Source organism: Pyxicephalus adspersus, chromosome 7 (genome assembly GCF_032062135.1).
Source record: "Pyxicephalus adspersus chromosome 7, UCB_Pads_2.0, whole genome shotgun sequence".
Taxonomy (NCBI): domain Eukaryota; kingdom Metazoa; phylum Chordata; class Amphibia; order Anura; family Pyxicephalidae; genus Pyxicephalus; species Pyxicephalus adspersus.
The window spans coordinates 63,087,143-63,108,159 of record NC_092864.1 but is presented as its reverse complement, the minus strand read 5'-3'; the positions used below and the strand labels follow the sequence as shown (position 1 = coordinate 63,108,159).

At 38.6% G+C, this 21,017-nt stretch overlaps 2 protein-coding genes across 2 annotated transcripts in view; one reads left to right on the top strand and one right to left on the bottom strand.

The window, feature by feature from the left end:
- Positions 1-6,546: 6,546 nt before the first annotated feature.
- Positions 6,547-15,280, top strand: BZW1 (basic leucine zipper and W2 domains 1). Its single transcript, XM_072418725.1, has 12 exons — positions 6,547-6,700; positions 9,041-9,116; positions 9,893-10,069; positions 11,034-11,128; positions 12,133-12,198; positions 12,296-12,431; positions 12,597-12,706; positions 12,816-12,986; positions 13,133-13,279; positions 14,004-14,142; positions 14,375-14,497; positions 14,825-15,280. Exons 2-12 carry the CDS (start codon positions 9,053-9,055, stop codon positions 14,854-14,856), a joined length of 1,260 nt encoding a protein of 419 aa, XP_072274826.1. The 5' UTR covers positions 6,547-6,700; positions 9,041-9,052; the 3' UTR covers positions 14,857-15,280.
- Positions 15,281-17,125: 1,845 nt separating this feature from the next.
- Positions 17,126-21,017, bottom strand: part of LOC140336079 (aldehyde oxidase 1-like) — a 45,679-nt gene continuing 41,787 nt past the window's right edge. Inside the window, exons 28-32 of the mRNA XM_072419131.1 lie at positions 20,743-20,795; positions 19,901-20,015; positions 19,577-19,642; positions 18,081-18,269; positions 17,126-17,414 (exon numbers count right to left, since the gene is read on the bottom strand). Coding sequence (XP_072275232.1) covers positions 17,232-17,414; positions 18,081-18,269; positions 19,577-19,642; positions 19,901-20,015; positions 20,743-20,795 — 606 coding nt within the window. The 3' untranslated portion in view covers positions 17,126-17,231. The remainder of the gene's footprint in view (positions 17,415-18,080; positions 18,270-19,576; positions 19,643-19,900; positions 20,016-20,742; positions 20,796-21,017) is intronic.

Genomic DNA, 21,017 nt, shown 5'->3' with positions numbered 1-21,017 from the left:
GTTTATTTCAGTTTGGAAAATTTTCTATTCCCAAGCAAATGTTTTTCTGTGTAACTATATGCAAATATAAGTCAGACTGCCAACTAATAAATCATTGCTTTAAGTAAATTCAGTCTGAAGTTTTTCAAATGAAATGTTTCAAATATTATCAAGCTTGGTTTTAAGGCCAAGGAAATAATTATTTTAGTCGGTGGTGTCCTATACTCTATATTTATAATTTTACACTGTAAAGGGAAAATCTCACATCTACCCAAGGGGGTAACATGGACTGAAAAAAAAAACACTTATGTACAATAAAAAGGCCAATGTACAACATTATGATTGTAACTACCTTGGATATATTTGTAACTAGAGGGGTTCATGAGAAAGTGGCATCGTGTACAGCTTTGCAGAAAAAAATGATTCATGAACACTTCATAGACAAACATAAGTTAAGGGGTTTCAAATGACAGACAGTGACACAGGAGGATGAGAGGACCCTGCCCCGAAGAGCTTACAATCTAGGAGGACCAGACTGTAAATCTATGTAACCTGACCTAAAACTATTCAGATGTTGTGAAGCATTGATAACACAAAACCCTGCACTGTACAGTTCAGTTTCAGGTATTGACGTGATTATACTTCTCTTATTTTATAGTTATAAAATGAAAGAAAACACACTGCGTTGTCGCAAGTCCATACGTAAAATAAAATCCAGTAAGTAAATCGACCCTATATTATTTTTTTAATTTCATATGTACAGTGTACTATAATGAGCTTTTTGTTAATAAATCTGCAAATGTACAGAATTCTGTTGTCACCTGGTCAAATCTGTGTCATTTAGTCCTAATGAATATTGTGACATTAATATCATTATTAAATTTGTACAAATGTCATTTATTCCATGCTAAAAGCACACATTTATTTAATCATTTCCTATGAAAACTATGCTTTCAGTACAAAGTATAGAAAGGTTTGTTACAAATTAATGTGGTGGTTTAAATTTAAAAAATAAATAAATAAAAATAAACAAAAACATTGCAAGAAAAGTAGAAAGAAAATATGGTTAAAAAGGTAAGTAAACAAAATAGAGTGGATGAGTTGTCAATTTCAACTTAAACTATATGCAAATTTAAAACACAACAATGTACTCTTCTTTTATTTTTTTTTTAATAGCTTGTTTCATATTGTTGCAATACCTTATAAAATCCCTGCAATTGCAATTGCTACTATTACTATTTCAGTGCTTCTACTTCCTGTAAATGGTATTGGTCACTCCAGCTAGCTTCACCTCGTATCCCCCGACCCAATAGTTCTAATCGGGCAATGCGGACCTCTTTATTGTAGCACGGCCTAAAGTATGCATAGAGGTATGAAAGGCCCGACGATTCTGCTATGAGCTTTGTGACAGCAATGACTAAGGAGTTTTCTCCTTCCTTGTCACCACCCACATATCACTATTCTTGGGAGTCAAAGCAATGCGGTAATATGATTATGAAATAACAGTAATATGATTATGTGGATAATGATGAACAGAAACCCCCGGTCATCCATTCCAGAGACATACTAGTGATAATGGGCTTTGGGTGGATTCATAGTGCACAATGGGGGACAGGCATCAGACACACCCAAAGGGACTCATAAAGTGATATAAATGGTATTTTGTATTGTGCTTTCTTTCTTTACTTTTGCAGCAGTCCTTTTATTGACAATAAAACATCCCAAATTCTACTGGTAGATATCATCTATACCTTGGCTTTAGGCTGCATAAGGGAGCTTTTGAGCATTACTTAAAATAGTGATTTGGTAATATTAGCCTCTTTCCTAATAATTCATGTAAGGAATACATTTTCATTATTAGATAAGATTTATTTCCTTTGGTTTTTGCAATTACAACCTAATAATTAAACATTAAATACCTGAATACTCGATCTTATGTATTCTTTTCTCAGACGCAGTCTGCCATGGAAGCGAAGCTACAACAAAAACAGCTGTTTCTCGGAACAAGGTAGCTCATTGAAAAAGAAATTTCTAACTTTCGACCTTTCTGATTACTTCGTCTTAACAATAAGTTACCCCATTGGTTTTATATTAACCTCCCTGGTTCTAATTCTGTCCGTATTTCCATGCAAAAAGTGTTACATTTTTTTTGCATGGAAATTTATTTTACATTGTAGGCCTTTAATTCTTAGGCATAACTCACCGAAATATGTCCAAAATTTAATATTAAGCTTTAGATAAAAAAACACAAAAATCTGTTAAACAAATAGTGACACTTAATATAATTGTACAGTAGTTTGTATATTATATATAATTATATATATATATATTTTATGAGGATTTCTTTGTATTGGACTCAATACAGCTATTTTTGTATTGAATCCCATACAAAATGATTTTAATTTCCCGCCACTTCTCCCACCCGCACTGACGCATGCACCGATGTCACCGGGAAACCCCGGAGATCGTCTCTGCAGTTCACAGCTGAAGATCGGGGGAGGAGGACGTGTCCCCAGGACCTGCGGGGACCAGCAGGAGGCCAATGAAGCAAGGTAAGTGGGTTTTAAGTTTTAAGCAACCCCGTGTGTCACTTTTTGCAGGTAAATTTCACCCTGAGTCAATCTCGTGATTACCGCTAGGGGGGGTTAATAAATATATGAAGTTATTATTACATTTTCAATTTATAAAAAATGTACCAAAAGATGCTTTTTTTGTATGATTAGGCCTTTTTAATATCAGTGCAACACAGCCCACTTTGTAATGAAACAGCTCCAGGTATCCTCTACTTGGCAATATATTTAACAAATTATCCTCTAAATCAATCTCAATGATCAGTAACAATAATAAGTAAGTGTGACTTGGGTAAGCAGAATCTCTGTGTCACCACCTGGGGCTTATATTCAATATGAAGATTTATATTTTCAGTATTATTGTTTACTGTATTGTTACTAACCAATTATCATCCACTTTCCTTTCTTTTTTTTTACAACACAGAACTCTGAAAAATTAGAAAAGCACGTTGATACCTTTGATGAGTTGAATATTAGGTATGTATCATACACCTCCAGAGTAATTATTTGTCAAATCAAAAACAAGTGACCTGTTAAAGGGAACTCCAGACATAGCTAACACAGAGAATATTACTAAAGCTTCTTTCTCACCTGTGCAGGTACTGGAAACCAGTGATGGGTATTATACTCATTCTTTGGAAAAACTCAAACCCATCTTTGTAAACCTTTCTGCCCACGCAGGTCCCCTAATGTCATGTGTTGTGGTCTTTAGAACCTTTAGTCTCAAAGCAATCCCTTTCCATACTGATACAAATAATGGGCTGGTCAAAGAATGGGTGAATGTTTGAGAACATACATCTAGTATGTCTTGACTTTCCAACTGAAAATTCCTCCATGTCAGCCTACAAATGCACATCCCATACTGACACGCGGCTGTCAGGAAAATGGAAAACGGAATATATACCTACTGTAATTTTCCATTTCTTGACATGCTCCATGTCACCATGGGATACGCATTTGTAGGCTGACATGGAGCTGCCAGGAAAATATTCATCTGCAGAGAATTGTTTTCCAACATGATGCAAAATAATTGTAAAGAGTGTTTTGATGATTTTGAAATAAAATATGTTTTAGGAATTGTTTTCCTCCATATAATGCTGCTGTATCCTTCAAGTTCATTAAATGTTGCAATACAGGTAGTACCGGGGATAAGGACATCCAACATACAGACAACTCCTAGATATGAACGGGGCTTCCCTGCTCGCTCCTACGCAGGACAGAGGCTTGAAGGAGGGAGGGGCGGTTCACATGACTTGCCGAAGGACTTTTGCGGTTCTGCAACCTCTTGTAACTCATTAATGACCAAGACAAACTCTGCAGTTGTTTCTTTTTGCATATCAAAGCACAGCTTGCTCCAGAAGCTAATAAATGTCTAGGCTCCATAAACATTTTCTTTTTTTCTGTTTGTGATTAGCTCACAGTGAGGATTTTATACAGTAACTGACACCATGCTGCCTAATAATATGCTGAGACAAACATCCGTCCTAATTGCATTTATTAAAATAATGTACCTGTTCTGACTTACATACAAATTCAACTTAGGAACAAACCTACAGTCCCTATCATGTATGTAACCTGGGAACTACCTGTATATGCTATATTTTTATTGACTGTGTCTCATATGTGCTAATATTTAATGATAATGATGAAATACTTTTTTTGTTTTTCTATTCACCACTCAGGCAGAAATCAGGAAGGATAAAATTTAATTCTTCTTACTTCTTCTTAAAATTCTTTTGTATTACTTTGTCAGATGACTAGCTAATAAAATATACAAAATGTGTTTACCTATTTTGTTTTGATGTGATCTTTGTTACATGTGTATTACAACAACGGATGTTTTTGTTTTTGGTCACTACATGGCTTATGTTTAAAGATTCCACTGAGAACCAATAGGAAACAATACTTCAGCAGTGAAATGAAAACAATATTATAGTGCTGTATTGCAAAGGTAACTAACTCATGTAATGGGCTGGCCTTTAAAATACAACCCCAGCCAGTAGCAAAATACCTTTGTAATAATGGTGCCCCTGGGTCAGTGGAGAAACCAGACCCCCGTGTGCTGGGAAAGTGGGAGGAAATATGCATGAAGAAATGTATTGGTCTTTTTATGATTTTAATTATACAAAGTTTAAAGATTTATTGTAATAAAGATTTTACACTAAAAGATTTTATTTATATTACCAGTGTTTTTTTATTTACACGCTTCTTTCATTATGCACATACAGACACATACAAATATTTTACTGTGTACAAAATTGTATTTTCTGATACTTATGTTGTCCTTCACAGGAGAATGTGACACATAAGAACATCCCATCCTATAAGAAAATATCATAAACACATTCACTTTTACAGAGAAAAAATATTCAATCTGATGAGTAAATACTTTAGAAGAGATCCACCACTGCTTGTTGTACTGAACAAATCCCGCGCTGACACCAGAGGCCCTCCCTGGAGCGGCACTGACACCGGGGGCCCTCCCTAGAGCAGTGCTGACACCGGAGTCCCTCCCTGGACCAGTGCTGACACCGGGGGCCCTCCCTGGACCGGCATTGACGCGGGGGGCCCTCCCTGGACTGGCACTGACATGGGGGGGCCCTCCCTGGACCGGCGCTGACACCGGGGGCCCTCCCTGGACCGGCACTGACACCGGGGGCCCTCCCTGGACCAACGCTGAAACTGGGGGCCCTCCATGGACCAGCGTTGACACCGGGGGGCCCTCTCTGGACCAGCGCTGACACCGGGGGCCCTACACGGACCAGCACTGACACCGGGGGCCCTACACGGACCAGCACTGACACCTGGGGCCCTACACGGACCAGCACTGACACCTGGGGCCCTACACGGACCAGCGCTGACACATGGGGCCCTTCATGGACTAGTACTGACACCAGAGGCCCTCCCTGGACTAGCACTTACAACGGAGCCCTACACGGATCAGCACTGACACCAGAGGCCCTCCACGGACCAGCACTGACACTGGGGGCCCTCCATGGATCAGTACTGACACCGGGGGCTCTCCATGGACTGGTGCTGACCCTGGAGGCCCTCCCTGGACTAGTGCTGACACCGGGGGCCCAACACTGATCAGCACGGACACCGGAGGCCCTTTACGGACCAACATTTACACTGGAGGCCCTCCCTAGACCAGCACTTACACTGGGGGCCCTACACAGATCAGCACTGACACTGGAGGGCCTTCACGAACCAGCACTGACACCAGGGGCCCTCCATGGACCAATGCCGACACCGGGGGCCCTCCACAAACTAGCGCTGACACCAGGGGCCCTCCACAGACCAGTAACCACTAACATTGGAGGCCCTCCATGGACCCCAAATGACTCCACACACCACCAGTGACCCTAGGGGAACTCTTTAGGGACTAAATGTTTTCACTCCCCCTATATAAATGCTAAGGATATAAAGCACACATGGGCCATATTAGTTCCATTTGCAGTGTGAGGTAATATAGATTACATTGCTGTGTGATCACATGGGATACCTCCAGGGACTGTAGTAGTAGTTCCCAGCAGACAAAATGAGTAGGAAGTCTGAGCCATGTGATCTCATGATGTATACAGCACCTGTGCGCACCATATGTTTGTATAACACCCTGTGACATAGGAGAACCTGCCCCGGGTATAACAAGAACGCCTACAGCACCATGGGAACAATGGACCAAAATGGTGGCACCACCCGCCCACTCCCAGGTCCCTGCGCGCTCCCGTATAATTACCCCTCCAACTATCCAATCCACTACCACACGTCCTACGTCACACCACCAAGGGGGGGTATTATCGCTATACATTGTATGAGAGACGTGCAGCTCGACTTTCTCTCACCTAATACTGAGTTCACCTAACAATCTGTTACACTTAGTTATTTCAGATGAAAATCACGCACACACATCGCAAAGCTGTCATATTTTAAAGAGATAACATTTTACTCCCACCCACAATTTCTGGACACAATGGTATGGCCCGGTCTTTCTCCCGCCCTCAGTGACGTTGCTGGGCGGTGCTCCAGCCTCGTTCTCTTTTTCTGGTCGTCGAGCAGCACAGGGGAAATTCTCGTACGAGGCCTGTGTTGTTTGTTTCTCCTTACCTCCCGCCCCGTCTTTGGCCCGTTTCCTGCCTGCCTTACATTCGGTAAGTGGTATGCGGATTGTGCAGCGCCCGGTGGTGGCAGCGTGGAGGGGCGGCCTGCGTTGTCGGGCGGTGCTCTGTAGGAAAGCTTTGTGGATGGTAGCGGCCCGTTAGGCCCAACACTGCGCTGGCACTGGGTGGGGGTATTTTCTGGGTATATTTGCTGGGGAATATTAAAAATCACACCAGGGAGTGGCGGCTAGAAGAACCGGGGCTCATTCCGGCGGCTCCATATATGCCACGCAGTACTAATGCCAACCCCATGTATCATTGTACTTTATATAAAGCCTAGTATTCCCTCTTATCTAGTCGCTTTATTACCAATAATCCAGGTAGCAGCACAGTTTTTCCTGAAGATTTTTCATCAGGCTTCACCTCATCCTGGGCACAATACATCTCTCCTGATTAACACTGACCAATCATTGCTCTTCTTACATCCCATAATGACCGACCAATCCTTGCGCCTCTTACAAACCATCTGACAGGTCACATGATCCCGGGCAATATACAAAGATGCTCTGTTAAGGTGGCATTGTGCTACATCACTTCCACCTTATTTCCACAATGTGACCCATTGCAGTTATGTCGGATGGATGGATGGTTTATAATAAAGTAGCCCACAGTATGTCATTTTCCAGCAGAGATGATGGCAGGTTCTGTCCTACAGAATGCTCAGGCATATCAACCATTGTCTCTATTGCCAGGGCTTACAAAAGCCAGGCCGGGGAATAGGACAGCCAGAATGATTGGTCCTTAAACCTGTGATGCTGATGTTATGTCACCCATTGTTGGCCTGGAAGGAGATTATACATGGGCACCCCAGAACTCTGTACAAAGCGATGGCCTGATCTTACAGTCTAAATTTGCTCTTGTTTGGAGGAGCGAGAATTGTTAGGTCTTGGTGCAATCACATCTGTGTTCTCCCCCCACCCTTTTAGCCGGGTGCACCACCTGGCACTTATTAGTGACCACTTGGGTGGTTACTGAAAAGTCAGTTTATAAACCAGGGGCTGTCACCTGCCTACAATTTCTTCCCAAATTCTGCGGGGAGAATGGAGCGGCACCCCGCTGCGCTCGCTTCTCTTCACTTTCATTATGATCGTTCGTGGATCCGCCATGTTGGTCGTCTGTACGAGAGATGACCACTGTACACATGCCAGACTCTCTTCTGATATCGGATCTGAGGGGTGTACGTAGCCATACTTACCACAAGTTACATCACTAGTAGCCTAGAGGTCTGCTGTCAAGGTGGCAGCTTCAGGAGGTGCAGCAGTGGCAGGATTGTGTACTTGTCAAGTATGCAGGGTGCAAATCAGATTCTGGCGGAAACTTGCCACACAATTTTTTCCAACCAAAACTTTTTGGGTAATTGCCTGGACTTCACATTTTGCATTGTAGTGTCTGTGCAGACAGGAGAAGAATGCAAGTTGTGACTTATAATGCTCAAGCTCAATCTGGAGGATGTGTAGATTTTACAGTCAATACATTTATGCTTCTGAACCTTTTTTTCCCTAACCCAGTGAAGGTCAACTTAATTGACATAATGGGCCCAAAGTATGGGCTGCACAATATATTCAGTGTGATGCTACGGAAAGCTGACTGAAGATCATGTGAGGAGGTTGGATTATTTACCCTTTATTTATAAATCATCTGGTTTAAGTTTAGATCTTTCAGCTGAAATTATGCATTTCTTGCATAGATCAAGTTGCACCTAGTTCGCTATAAAGAAATTTGGGAACCAGGGTCCTCGGTCATTCTTAATTCTAAATGTGTGCAATCCTCTTGTTTGCATGAAAGTCATACAACTTCCTTCTGTACTTTGGGCCAGTAGTATAACATAGCTGATGGAATACTCAGTGCATCCATGACTCCCTCCCCTCTTGTTCCTTTAAGTAAGTCTGTGGTCTTTACTGCATTGGGTTACGGTGATGTAACTTATTTTATTTTGTTCCCCCACCTCCTAGCTTGTAAGCTCTTCTGGGCAGGGTCCTCTCCTCCTGTGTATCTGTCTGTCGTTTGCAACCCCTATTTAATGTACAGCGCTACGTAATATGTTGGTGCAATAAAAAAACTTTTTAATAGGTGTATTTTTCTTATATTGGTATGCAACTTTCAGTTATAACACCCAGACTGCCCTGATCTAATTTATATGGTCCTAAAGGCAAACAAAATTTCATAGCAATGCTTTTGCATAGATGACTGGTCTGATGACAGGTTCTCTTGAAATATTTGCTATATATGTAGTTCTGTATTTGTAGATGATACTAGGTCACTGTAAATGGTACACAAGCAAAGATAACTGTATTGTTTTCTAATAGTAATCCTTGTTTTATTTTTTTTCAGGGCATCTTTTTTATGAATAATCAAAAGCAACAAAAGCCAACGCTATCTGGCCAGCGTTTTAAAACCCGAAAAAGAGGTAATGTTAATATCGGTTGCATGTGTAACACTTAATTACTGAAAATGAACCACCTTGATAAAAAAAATAAAGAAATGCTATGATAACCAACTTGTGGTAAATTTTCAAACCTAGTATTACAAATATTGAGCTGCATAATGTGTGCTGTTAAAGTGAACGAGACCAGTCATAGGCTTTAAACTGGCTGAAGGCTCCTTGCGGTGTACAGGTCCTAGGAAAAAAAACATCACCATATCTGTAGTCTGTTGAAAGACGGGTGATTTATTTTTACTTGTTATAGTGGCAGTTCTTTAATTTGTGTTCCTTCATTGTAACTACTATGGAACAGCTCTGGGTAATTATAGACTCGTCTGTCTCCTCATGCCACAAACAATACAGCAGGATGAATTCCTAACTAAATCCTTTTCCTTTAGTGGAGAATCCCAATTCAAACCAAAACTTATTTCAGTTTTGTGTTATTGGCAAGACAAATTTATTCTGGATTTTTAATACTCCACATTGCAAAGTCAGGTGATTGTTACATTTTATTTTAAGGTAAGCCAGTGCTGGATGTATTTGTAGTTTTGCCTCATTCTGCTTCCTTGTGCATCTCGTGTACATTTATTGTCTAAATTGTTAGGGGGTATATCCTTGCATATTTTGAAAAGTAAGCACTGTGTGGGACACTATTACAGTTTTGTGTACACTGCATCTATAGAAGCTACTTATAAAAAAAAAAAATAAGTAATACAGTGATATACAATACACAGTAATGCTTTGTTTTTTTTTTTCTCTAGATGAAAAGGAGAGGTTTGACCCTACCCAATTTCAAGACTGTATTATTCAAGGCTTAAATGAAACTGGCAACGACTTGGAAGCAGTAGCAAAATTTCTTGATGCTTCTGGTGCAAAACTTGATTACCGTCGCTATGCAGAAACACTTTTTGACATCCTGGTGGCTGGCGGCATGCTGGGTATGTAAGCATATTATATTTATGTTGTGCTTCCTGAAATCTCTTCCACTGTTCTAGGTATAAGATGCATATTAAAATGATTGCAGTAGCAATTTACAATGACATTTTTAATGCAGCATGGTTTTAATGGTGCTGTGGTTTCATGTACCAGGATGGCTCGAGTCCAGATACTTAATTGATAAGCTTTTGATCTTGCAACCTGGCAAACATAAAGACTGTACTGTCCAAAGCAAGTGCTGTCCTTCTGCATGAAAAATCGGAGGTCAGTACAACTTTCTGTAAGCTTAGTGTACATTGTAATATGGAGCCAATGCTGATTCATTGTGAGGGCTAAATAGGGGCCCCCATTTCTGAAGTGGTATGGCAGTTGAACCAGTTTCCCTCAGACCATTGCTATTTAGGGACCAACACTCTGCCATGTGTTGTTGCTGAGCAGGGGGTTTTCTGAAAGGGGGGGGGGGGGGGGGGTTGTTCTTGATGAGGTTATTTCCAACAATTAGAAAATAAAAATTTGTAACTTTGAAAAAAAAAATAGTCCTATATCCTTCATAGTTAGGGGAGGTATAGGGCATCAGGAACAGAATATGGGGTCTATGATGGATGTCTATGGACCGTCTTAATTCAATTTGTGGTTGCATTATTTTTGGGGAAACGCTACTAGAAAATCCAGTGTATGGCATGAAATGGGGTATTGGACCTAATAGAACCCAGAGTATAACGTTGCATTAGTTTTTTGCTGCCAATTGGAATCCTTTCTGGGTGAACCTGTGTGCTATGCAGTCTAGATACAAAACTTCTATCCATTTTAAAATGAGTGTCGACTTCTGGTCATCTGTTGCACTTTCATGTCTGTACCTAGTCGTGCAGCACCCCAATACATGAAAGCAAGCTAAGTCTCTTGGTTCATCATGAGCTGGAAATGTTGTACTGCATGTATTCTAACCATGCCAATTTAATCTTGCAGCACCAGGTGGTACTCTTACCGATGACGTGATCCGTACCGATGTCTGTGTGTTTTCAGCACAAGAAGATCTAGAGACCATGCAGGCATTTGCTCAGGTATGATATTGCTAAGAAGGCTGACTTGGTCTTTATCCATTCCAAATGTTTTGTTAAAATGTTCCTGTCAGGAGATGGTTAAAGCATCATGGTGCAAAAGGCTAAAAATTAAAAAATGTTGACGGTAATACATGCAGTTGCTGCTAACTCTATGCTTCCTTGTGCAGCACGGTCTTCTATCCATCCTCAAATACAGTGAATCTTTCTAATGATAGTTTCACTCTTGTTTTAGTGCTGTAAATGACATTTCCATCCAAGGAAATCCACATTCCAAAAATCCTTCACAATACCAGATGCTACTTATTTTGCATCTGTCTATAGCACCCTATAGGGGTTATCAATTTAACAATTTGCCTATTCACATCGGCCATGGAAAATGTGTAGATTAGCATATTTTGTTTCAAGCTTAACTCCAGCTATTCTTTTTTTATTTTTTCTTGCATTGTTGTGGTGAGTGCTGTACACCGTGCAAGAGTACCTTCAGTAAGTCATGGTGAATGGTGTACACCGTGCAAGAGTGCCTTCAGTAAGTCAGAGAACACTACCTTTCCTGGCTGATGGGACACCCCAGTATCATCTATCCCACCCCTTTTTATCTGGATTTTAGGTAGCAAAGACCTTGGGCTGGCTCCTCATTCAGCCATGATTTTCCTGAGTTGGTTACCAGTGATATCACTCGATCTGAATCGCGTACATATTGAAAACTGTCTTGTTTAATTAGTATGCTATGAGCGGTAAAGGAACCAAAACTAAATTAAATTTGAAATGTAATCTGTTTGTCAAAATTACAAATTCACGAACCATGAATAGATTTTTGCAGAAATTTTTAGTAGTGTTGAAAGGTTAGAACCACGGTCAAATTTAAAATGTACATGTTCCTGGTAATTTCCTAATAACTGGGCAGAGAGATGGGTGAGATGGCTACAGTAAATTCTGGAACCTGAATTATAAAAAGCTTTGCTAATCAATTTAGGTGCAGTTTAATTCTTGTATCCATCTTCTAGGTTTTTAACAAACTAATCAGACGTTACAAATATCTGGAGAAAGGCTTTGAAGAAGAGATCAAAAAGGTATGTAGATATAATATATTTTTCTCTAGTATTTTGGGTGTTTGGGTTTTCTCCTCTTTATTTTTAAAGAATTACATTTGAAACTCTTCTCTTCCAGCTGTTTCTGTTTCTGAAAGGGTTTTCTGAGTCTGAGAGGAATAAGCTGGCCATGTTTACTGGTGTTCTTCTGGCCAATGGGATTATTTCTGCATCAATTCTTAATAGTCTTTACAATGAGAACTTGGTTAAAGAGGGTAAGTGTTCTTTAATGTTACAGCTATATGTTACTTTCCTCATTGAGCTGAGATGTCTGTGAATTGGGTGCAGAGTCAACATTTTGCTGTGATTGCAAATTATGGTTAAGAACATGAAGCTGTCAATTTGTATCTTGCATTAATAGTGCCTAATTCCCTTTACAGGTGTCTCAGCTGCATTTGCAGTGAAACTATTTAAATCCTGGATCAATGAAAAAGATATTAATGCAGTAGCTGGAAGCCTTAGGAAAGTGAATATGGACAATAGACTTATGGTAAGCTGGACTTTTCTGACCTAATTTGTTGCAAGAATATAATTGTATGGACAGACCACCCAATATGGTCCAGATGCTCCTGTGTCTCATTTATAAATTTTTATTGTAGGAACTGTTTCCTGCAAACAAGCAGAGTCTAGAACACTTTACAAAATACTTCACAGATGCCGGATTAAAAGAACTATCTGAATACGTTCGGAATCAACAAACAATAGGGGCTCGTAAGGAGCTTCAGAAGGAACTGCAGGAAATGATGTCAAAAGGAGAGCCTCTTAAGGAGGTAAGTACCTAACCATAATGTGGTACTAACACTTTGTATCCTAAGAACTGTTTAAGTTGGTACCTAGCTTCTTCTTGGCTCAGTCTGTTCTATGACTTTATTACATATTTTTTGTTACATTGTTTTTTTTTTTTCTTTTTATTTAGATTAGTATATATGTAAAGGAAGAAATGAAGAAAAACAACATCTCTGAGCAGACAGTGATTGGTATATTATGGTCCAGTGTAATGAGTTGTGTGGAATGGAACAAAAAAGAGGAGCTGGTTACTGAGCAAGCCATCAAACACTTGAAGGTAACATTTTAGGATATACATTATGAAATTTGCACTGGACATAGCAGATTTGTCTAAAACTACTCTATCAAATGGTCCTTTCTACCAGAACTTTCTTAATGGGGAAATGACCAGTCTTATGGAAGAAATCCCTTCAACCTTTTTGTGAGATTACACTAGACTCGAGAGGATTGTGTGTTTAGTGTATATAATTGGCATATATATATAGTCTTTCTAATATGTAATTACATGGAACTGATGCCTCACACAAAACTAAATTGTAGGGCCTATAGGTGCTCATATTGTAACAAATACCTGTTGATAATGCCAGTGAGGGTCCCCTAATCCTGCAACAATACCACAATATAAAATGAGCAGTTATAGGCAGTGTATGCTTTCATTGGGGTGGGATGAAATGTTAGGACATTGTTGATTACTGTGGCCCCATCTGAAGCCTGTTACACTGCTTTCTGGATTGAAGGCACAAATTAAAGGATTGCTTCTGTCATTGTATGTAAGTGTGTGGGGGTTATTAATTTTTTTTTATATATATATATTTTTTTTTTTTAGCTGATACGCACAAAGTCATGAAAGTTTGTTTTCTAAAGTGTACTTGCAACTGGCTTTTTGCATGATCGTTAGGAGTTAGTACTGTTTATATGTGACATAGCATTTGACATAGTGAAGTCTTCCTGATCTATTCCTTCAGCTACTCTTGAAAAAACACATTATCTTCTCTCCCCAGCAATACAGCCCTCTCCTTGCTGCCTTTACTACACAAGGTCAGTCTGAGCTGACTTTGCTGCTGAAAATTCAGGAGTATTGTTATGACAACATTCATTTCATGAAGTCCTTCCAGAAAATTGTGGTGCTTTTTTACAAAGGTAAGCTTTGTAATTCTTAGATTCAAGTACACATGATTTCCTGTAATGTTTCATGCTTCCAAAACAAACAGGTTAACATTGGGGTGGTAATACTTTTGGATGTATGGTCATTACATGCTTTATATAGCACTTCTGGGGTCATTGGTATAACTTAAGAAGTTTTGATTCTCTGGCCCTTGTATATGTGAACGCGGTTATGTTAAACATGTCTTTCCCTGCCCTTTCCTTTCAGCTGAAGTTTTAAGTGAGGAGCCAATTCTGAAGTGGTATAAAGATGCACATGTTGCTAAAGGAAAGAGTGTCTTTCTAGAACAGATGAAAAAGTTTGTGGAGTGGCTTAAAAATGCAGAAGAAGGTAATTTTTATTTACAAACAGAAGCCTCATTTGTGTTTTATCAAATGTGAGTAAATCTAGTATGTTGGTCCTTAAACACTTATGTTTTATGAGCATATGAACAATTTTATAAAATGTGTGAGAAGGGCTTGAGTTGAAAATGTCCAAATGTTTTTGCTTGCTAGGATGGCTTCTCTAAAAAAAGACATAGAGGGTGGCTTAGATTAGGACAGTAAAATGAGGCTGGGGAAGGATTGGTTCCACTTCATTAAAGTATACCATATCAATTGAAATCTCTAGAATTGTTTTGTATTTGCCAAACTTTTTTTTTTTTCCTGTTCCTTGCAGAGTCTGAATCTGAGTCTGAAGAGGTTGAATGAACTGTCAATAGTGTTACCAGTAAGCAAACACAGGAGCTGTAGATAAAAAAAAAAAAAAAAGTCATACTCCAAATTTGTGTCTTTCTGGTTCATTACATCCTACCTCCTGTATCAAGCATGATATAAGGGCTTTCATCACTTACATTTTTTTTTCTCCTTCTCCCCTTTACAGTTACAGTTATCATGTTTTTAGTTTTAGAAGAAACCATGTTTTAAGTAACTGTTGTCTAAATTTATGTCCTGGATTTTTGTTACCCTCTACCTCCTGTATTTTCTACTGTAATAATGTAATTTAAGGCCTTTCAAAATGTAACAATTTGTTTTATCCCCTGTTTTCTATTAAAATAAAGTTCAAAATCCTTATGATTCAGTATATTTGTTATGGGAGAATATTTGCAAATTAAATGCCATATTTGATGACCAACTGGTGTGTGGCTTCTTTCAATGGTATGTATGTAGTTCATAAAACAAAATTCTGTGGCTCTTGTTTTAGGTCAGTGATCCAAGTGGTACTTTAATCTCAGACAGCCAGACAAAACATTTTCATATGGCAAGCTCTGCACATTTCAAAGTACAAATATACTAGTTATTCTCCAGACAGTCTCCCGCATATTTTACCCTTTTCATCTCCTTATTTTTTACCTACTGTACATGCAAGACAAATAAGCAATGTGCCTAGTTTGCTTCTGGTACAGTTTCACATATTAACAATCCTCTTGTTAGGTTTTCTATTTGTCCTTTAGTACTTGTATTGCATGCTCCTTGTTAAGATGTTTATTTTCATACATCAATAGACCATGGTGTAAAAGTTGCAGGGTCATCTTTTTTAATCTACAAAGAAACAAATATGTTAAACAAATGACTTGTACTTTTATGTCCATACTCTGGACAGGCATCTGTAATGCAGCAGAATATGAAACGAAAGCAGTGGCTCAATGAGGATATTGGAGCTTCTAGAGTAAAAAGCCCAGCCACTCTGCACATATTTTACTATTTCATGCTACAATTGCAAATTACTGTACCAGTGCAAAATATGATCTACCCATAGGCAGTATGATATTGGAATTGTCTGTAAACACTATAGTGGCATGTAATTTTACTAAATCAAAACTAAACCCAGTCCATACTTACCTGTATCTATTCCCTCACGGGCACCACCATCTTCTTTCTTCTACTCCATATTCTGATCTTTTGCCATCTTGATTGGGCAGCCTGAGACTTCTGAGATTTACAAACTCTCTATGTAGCACAACCTTGTCTAGCAGGGTATGAGACTTTTTTTTTTTTTTTCCTACTGCAGTACGGCAAAAAATGATGTCTTATGTACTTCCTCTAGCTGTGCCTGGGCAGTGAACAAAGAAGCAGCAAATGGAAAAGCGCACCCCTCTTTGAATCTGTACATTATCCAGCTATCCACTATTCAGCACACTTCTTTTCAATAAGTAGCAAATCAGTTCTGGGTTTACAAGAATCATGACAAATGCAGAGTGGTAGAGAAAAATCTCATAATTCGGAAGTAGAATGTAGAGATATTAGCTCATCTCTGCCTTTTCTGTCACTGTCCATCCACAGGCTGAGGCAGGTGCAGGAAGATCTCTCTCTGAGAAAGTGGGTTAATAACATAGAATACAGACTGGGGACATCTTGTGATTTAAAAAAAAAAGTACTGTGGGGGATTCTGTAGAATAAAACTAAACAAACACAGCAACAAAAGCTGAATTTTTCTTTGTTCAGTATTCGGCTATACATACTCCCATTCAAGTGAGCATAGTAGTACTTTGAGACCTAGGGAATGTTTGAGATCCTTCACAGGTTAGGTGATGAAGAAGAGAGAGCCTCATTAGTCTGAATCTTTATATGGGTTAATTCCCCCACCTACTAGATTGTAAGCTCTTCACTGTCTGTATTCATCTGTCATTTGCAACCCTTTTTTAATGTACAGTGCTGCATAATATGTTGGTGCTATATAAATCCTGTTTATTAATAAAATTATTAATACCTAAGTACCCATTATTCTGAGCCTGAGTACTGCATAGTCTTAACTTGTATACTCATTAGTCTGACCCTGAGTACCTATTGGTCTGACCATGTGCTCCTATTAGTGTGACCTTGGGTACTCAGGGCAGACCAATGGGAACACAAGGTCAGACTACTAGGAGCACTCGGTCAGACCAATAGGTACTCAGGGTCAGACTAATGGGAACACATTTGTCTGGTCTTGGGTTCTAAATAGTCTGGTAATTAAAGCAGTATATTGAAAATTGCAGACTAATTTGACCCAAAAAAAATACATTTTCACAATCTTATGTTAAAATAGTTCTAAAGAAAACTGTTCCACCATCTAGTTTTTTTTCACAACAGGTCTGAAAATAACTTTATAAAGTATTTACCATGTCGGTGAACTTGTCTCCACAAGCCATACGTATCTTTTCTGGTGTTGCAGGGCTGTTTAGTGTAAAATTGCTTGATAAGCCTCTTTCCTTACGAACAGATGATAAAGCATCCTTTATTGCAAAGAACACAGCACAGCCCAAGAAAAGGCCTGGCTCCCCAATGCCCTAGAAAATACATATATCCATAAAGTTGAACTCCAGGGAAAATATTTTTGTGGATAGAATGGAATTTATTTTGGGTTTCTATTGTGTATGTAGTTTGGTATGATGTCCAAAATCAGTATTTGCTAAGACAGAACACTTTGTAGCAGAGTATGAAAGGGTAAGAATTCTGTTTGTATTGCTGTCCTTGTTCTCTTTGGAGATACTACCCTCACTTTTCACCTCAGTAGTCATTCAATAACAAAGCTGACAGCAGTCATAACATTTTTTAGTCTGTTTAAAGTAAAAGAAGGTCCACTTTTCAAATACAAATAGCTTTTACAAAAAGTTTAACGAAACGGAGGCTCTCGTGATATGTATAGTTTAAAGAGAGTTGCAATAAAAAGTATAGTAGAATAGTAGAGGTTTTCTTTTCCAATTTCACTTAATATTCATGTATGGATCTACTTGAACCATTATAGATCTTTCAAATAAATGTTTTGAAATGAGGGGCTTTATATATTGTTAAATAATTCCCTCATTTTTTAACAGCAAAACAAAAATCTTAGTTTAAATCTGTTGCCAGCTGCATTTATCAAAAACTCATTATTGTCCCTAAGTTTATTATAAGGCTATAAAGTATAATATGTCACTGTGCTCAATGTGGATAGATATTGTCTTTTGCACTACCTTGGAAGAGTAGATAGCATTTGGGTTCTGAGATGAAGGAAGCAGTGATACATTGAATTCTCCAGGTATGTCATATACAGAAGGGATCTTGTATTCGCCTGGTCCATATGCTAGCAAAGCACCATCTGGAGAGTATTTTAGTTCTTCCGTTGTATAGAACCCAATACCTTGGACAAACGCTCCTTCAATCTACAAATAAACATAAGAAAAATATATGATTAGAAGCTGAATGACAAAGAGGTTTTAAATGTTCATGGTTTAAAATATTGCAAACTTTTTTTTTCTCTTCACTACCTCTCCCAGAAACGTAACATAAAATTAGAGGAAATCTCTTAAGGTGAGGGGACTTCCCCTCCTGGATAGATGTTGAAACAGCTGTACCCATTGGACGATTTCCCCTTACCTCCTTAAATTGAAGATGGCTTGCCCCAATGGGGACAGGAACAGGAAAGTAAAATTACAGTGGGTAAGTACTGCATTTTCCTGACTGCTCTATGTCAGCATACGAATGGTTCATCCCTTTCCTCTCCTACTCTCAGGACCTAACTAGAAAAATTCAAGGCTGTCTCATATACCATAGCATTCTATAACTAGCCCTTCTGAAAAAAATAAGGTTGGGTATGGAGCAGTAAGGAAAATGTAACACTTACCTACCAGAATTTTCCTTTACTGGCAGCATACAAATTGTTATTCCCTTTCGGACTCAAGTCAGGAAAACTAATTCTAACTTCTTAAAGCTTACACATGCTCCTTATTCCTCACTAGATAGCCCTTACATGACCTGTATTTTACAAGCATATGCCCAAATCAGTCACATCTGCAAATATCAAGTGTATGGGAGCCATAATTAGAAGTGGCCAATAATCATTTTAGTAGACATGTATGGCAATGATGTTAGCAAACTCCCTTGATTTAAGCAATTAGTCCAAAGGGATGGGGATGGATCTCATGTAAGTTAGCCACCTATGTGAGTGGAAAAAGTACTGACCCAAACTTTTTTTCTGGGATCTGCCAGCATGCACCTTCTGCTTATTTGGTGTCAGGTATGTTGAATTAGAGGAAAGCAATGTTTAGGAATTGCAAATCAGCAGAACAAAGGTACAGAATTGACTGTTAACTTACAGGTGACAGTTTTACCCTCTAATTCCACTCATGCTACCTGAATGTGCCAGATATTGAATTATTATTATGTATTTGTAAAAGTAAGGGTAACACAAATTATTATGCTTGCCTCTGATTTTTCATATTCTGAGGTCCTTAGTATATTTCAAATAGGTGAATGTACTTTCTTTAAATAGCACGATGCCCAGGAACTATAGAAAAAATATAGCACAGGTTGTTCTTTGACCTTGCTCCAAGTCAGAGTTTAGGCCCAAATTCCATAACCAAACCATGCCCCTATGTGTTTTCTGCTGAGGTATCTACACCGGCTTGTTGGATGCATTTGTGGTAAGGATTTTTTATTTGTGCATAAATATAAATACAATATACAGTACCTGTCCTATATCCACTGCTGGATTAATGCTGCAACCAGTATCCATTAACACATCTGTTCGGATGTTCTGTCCAGAAAAACAAATGTCACGTTAAAATTTGTACACAATAAAAGGCATTTATTTACAAAAGAGTAATCTAATCCCACACTGGCAGTACAGCTGCTGCACATTTAGAATGATTACTTTCCATAGTAATTGGTTTTCCATCATTTTATCTCTGGTTCCCCATCACCCAACCCTTGCTCCTCATATCTCACTCTTTCCCTGACTCATTTATACACCAATTATACTCTACAATATAAAATATTATGTTTAATGACTTACCTTATAATCTCCTGTTAGGCAGTCCACCTCAACTTCGGAACAGGCAGCACCATAAACACAATAATCAAATGGCCGACCTTCACCTTTCTCCCAGTCCATGTAGGTATCATATCCCCTGTGTAACCATAAACAGCTAATTAAATGTATGACAATTGTTTTGACTGTACAATTCCAAATTGACTCCAATTTTATCTATGTAAAAATGTGCTTGATACCACATGTATATCAATGTAATAGATCCATCTGGATAAGATAAGAACTAAGAAGGCTCTTTGAGGTAACACAGAAAGTATTGAAAGGACACAAATACAACTCTATAGTTTCTGACAAGATCAACCGTTTTATAAGACAGATATAATAATATATAATTTAAGTTCTATAATAAACATGACCAAAATGGAGCATATATGTTAGGGTTTTCATAAAGGAGTATAAATATTAGCACAGTGCAGACTTCATACTCTGAAGTGGTTGTGATCTTTGTATCCCTGACACGTATAGTAACGCTTATGGCCAAATGTGGTGAAAATTAAAATGAACACGATCTGAAAGCCAGATTTATTGTTACAGAACAAAACTTTTCTACATGAAAGGTCTGAATGGGGACAGTATCCCTACAAAAATGAGGAGTTTTTTCCACTTGCTGTGGCTGTTATGAAGCCAAATAATAAAGCTTTGTTGGATATTCTAAAATATAGAGTAGGAAAATATTTTAGCAATTTCAGGCTTGCAGGTTTTCATATAAATTCAAAACACTAGTCTTGGTTAAAATCTGCCTTTATAGTTTTAAAGTATCACGTTAAATAATCTTTATCTTAAAATATATAATTATAGTACTTTACCTGAAAAATCCAGTGGCAGAGAGGCTTATTCTTTGATAAAAAGCTGCTTTAACCTGTTGGAGAAAGGACATTGTATGGTTTAACTTGTAACGGTGGTATAGATCTAGGAAGTTTGGTTTGGTATGGTCACATCGCTAACACAGGCATTTTGGATTGCTGCACTTTGAACCTTGACTCTGCTTTATATAGGGGTTGTTTGTTGGTTTGTGCTTTGCTTTTAACCCCCTAACCGCTAAGCCCGTAATTTCTCGCACTAAATATTTTTGCTCTTTTGG

Coding starts and splice junctions, on each gene's coding strand:
- BZW1 (XM_072418725.1), top strand. CDS start 9,053: ATGAATAATCAAAAGCAACAAAAGCCAACGCTATCTGGCCAGCGTTTT. Junction 9,117..9,892: donor TTTTAAAACCCGAAAAAGAG/GTAATGTTAATA, acceptor TTTTTTCTCTAG/ATGAAAAGGAGAGGTTTGAC. Junction 14,143..14,374: donor TGTGGTGCTTTTTTACAAAG/GTAAGCTTTGTA, acceptor CTTTCCTTTCAG/CTGAAGTTTTAAGTGAGGAG.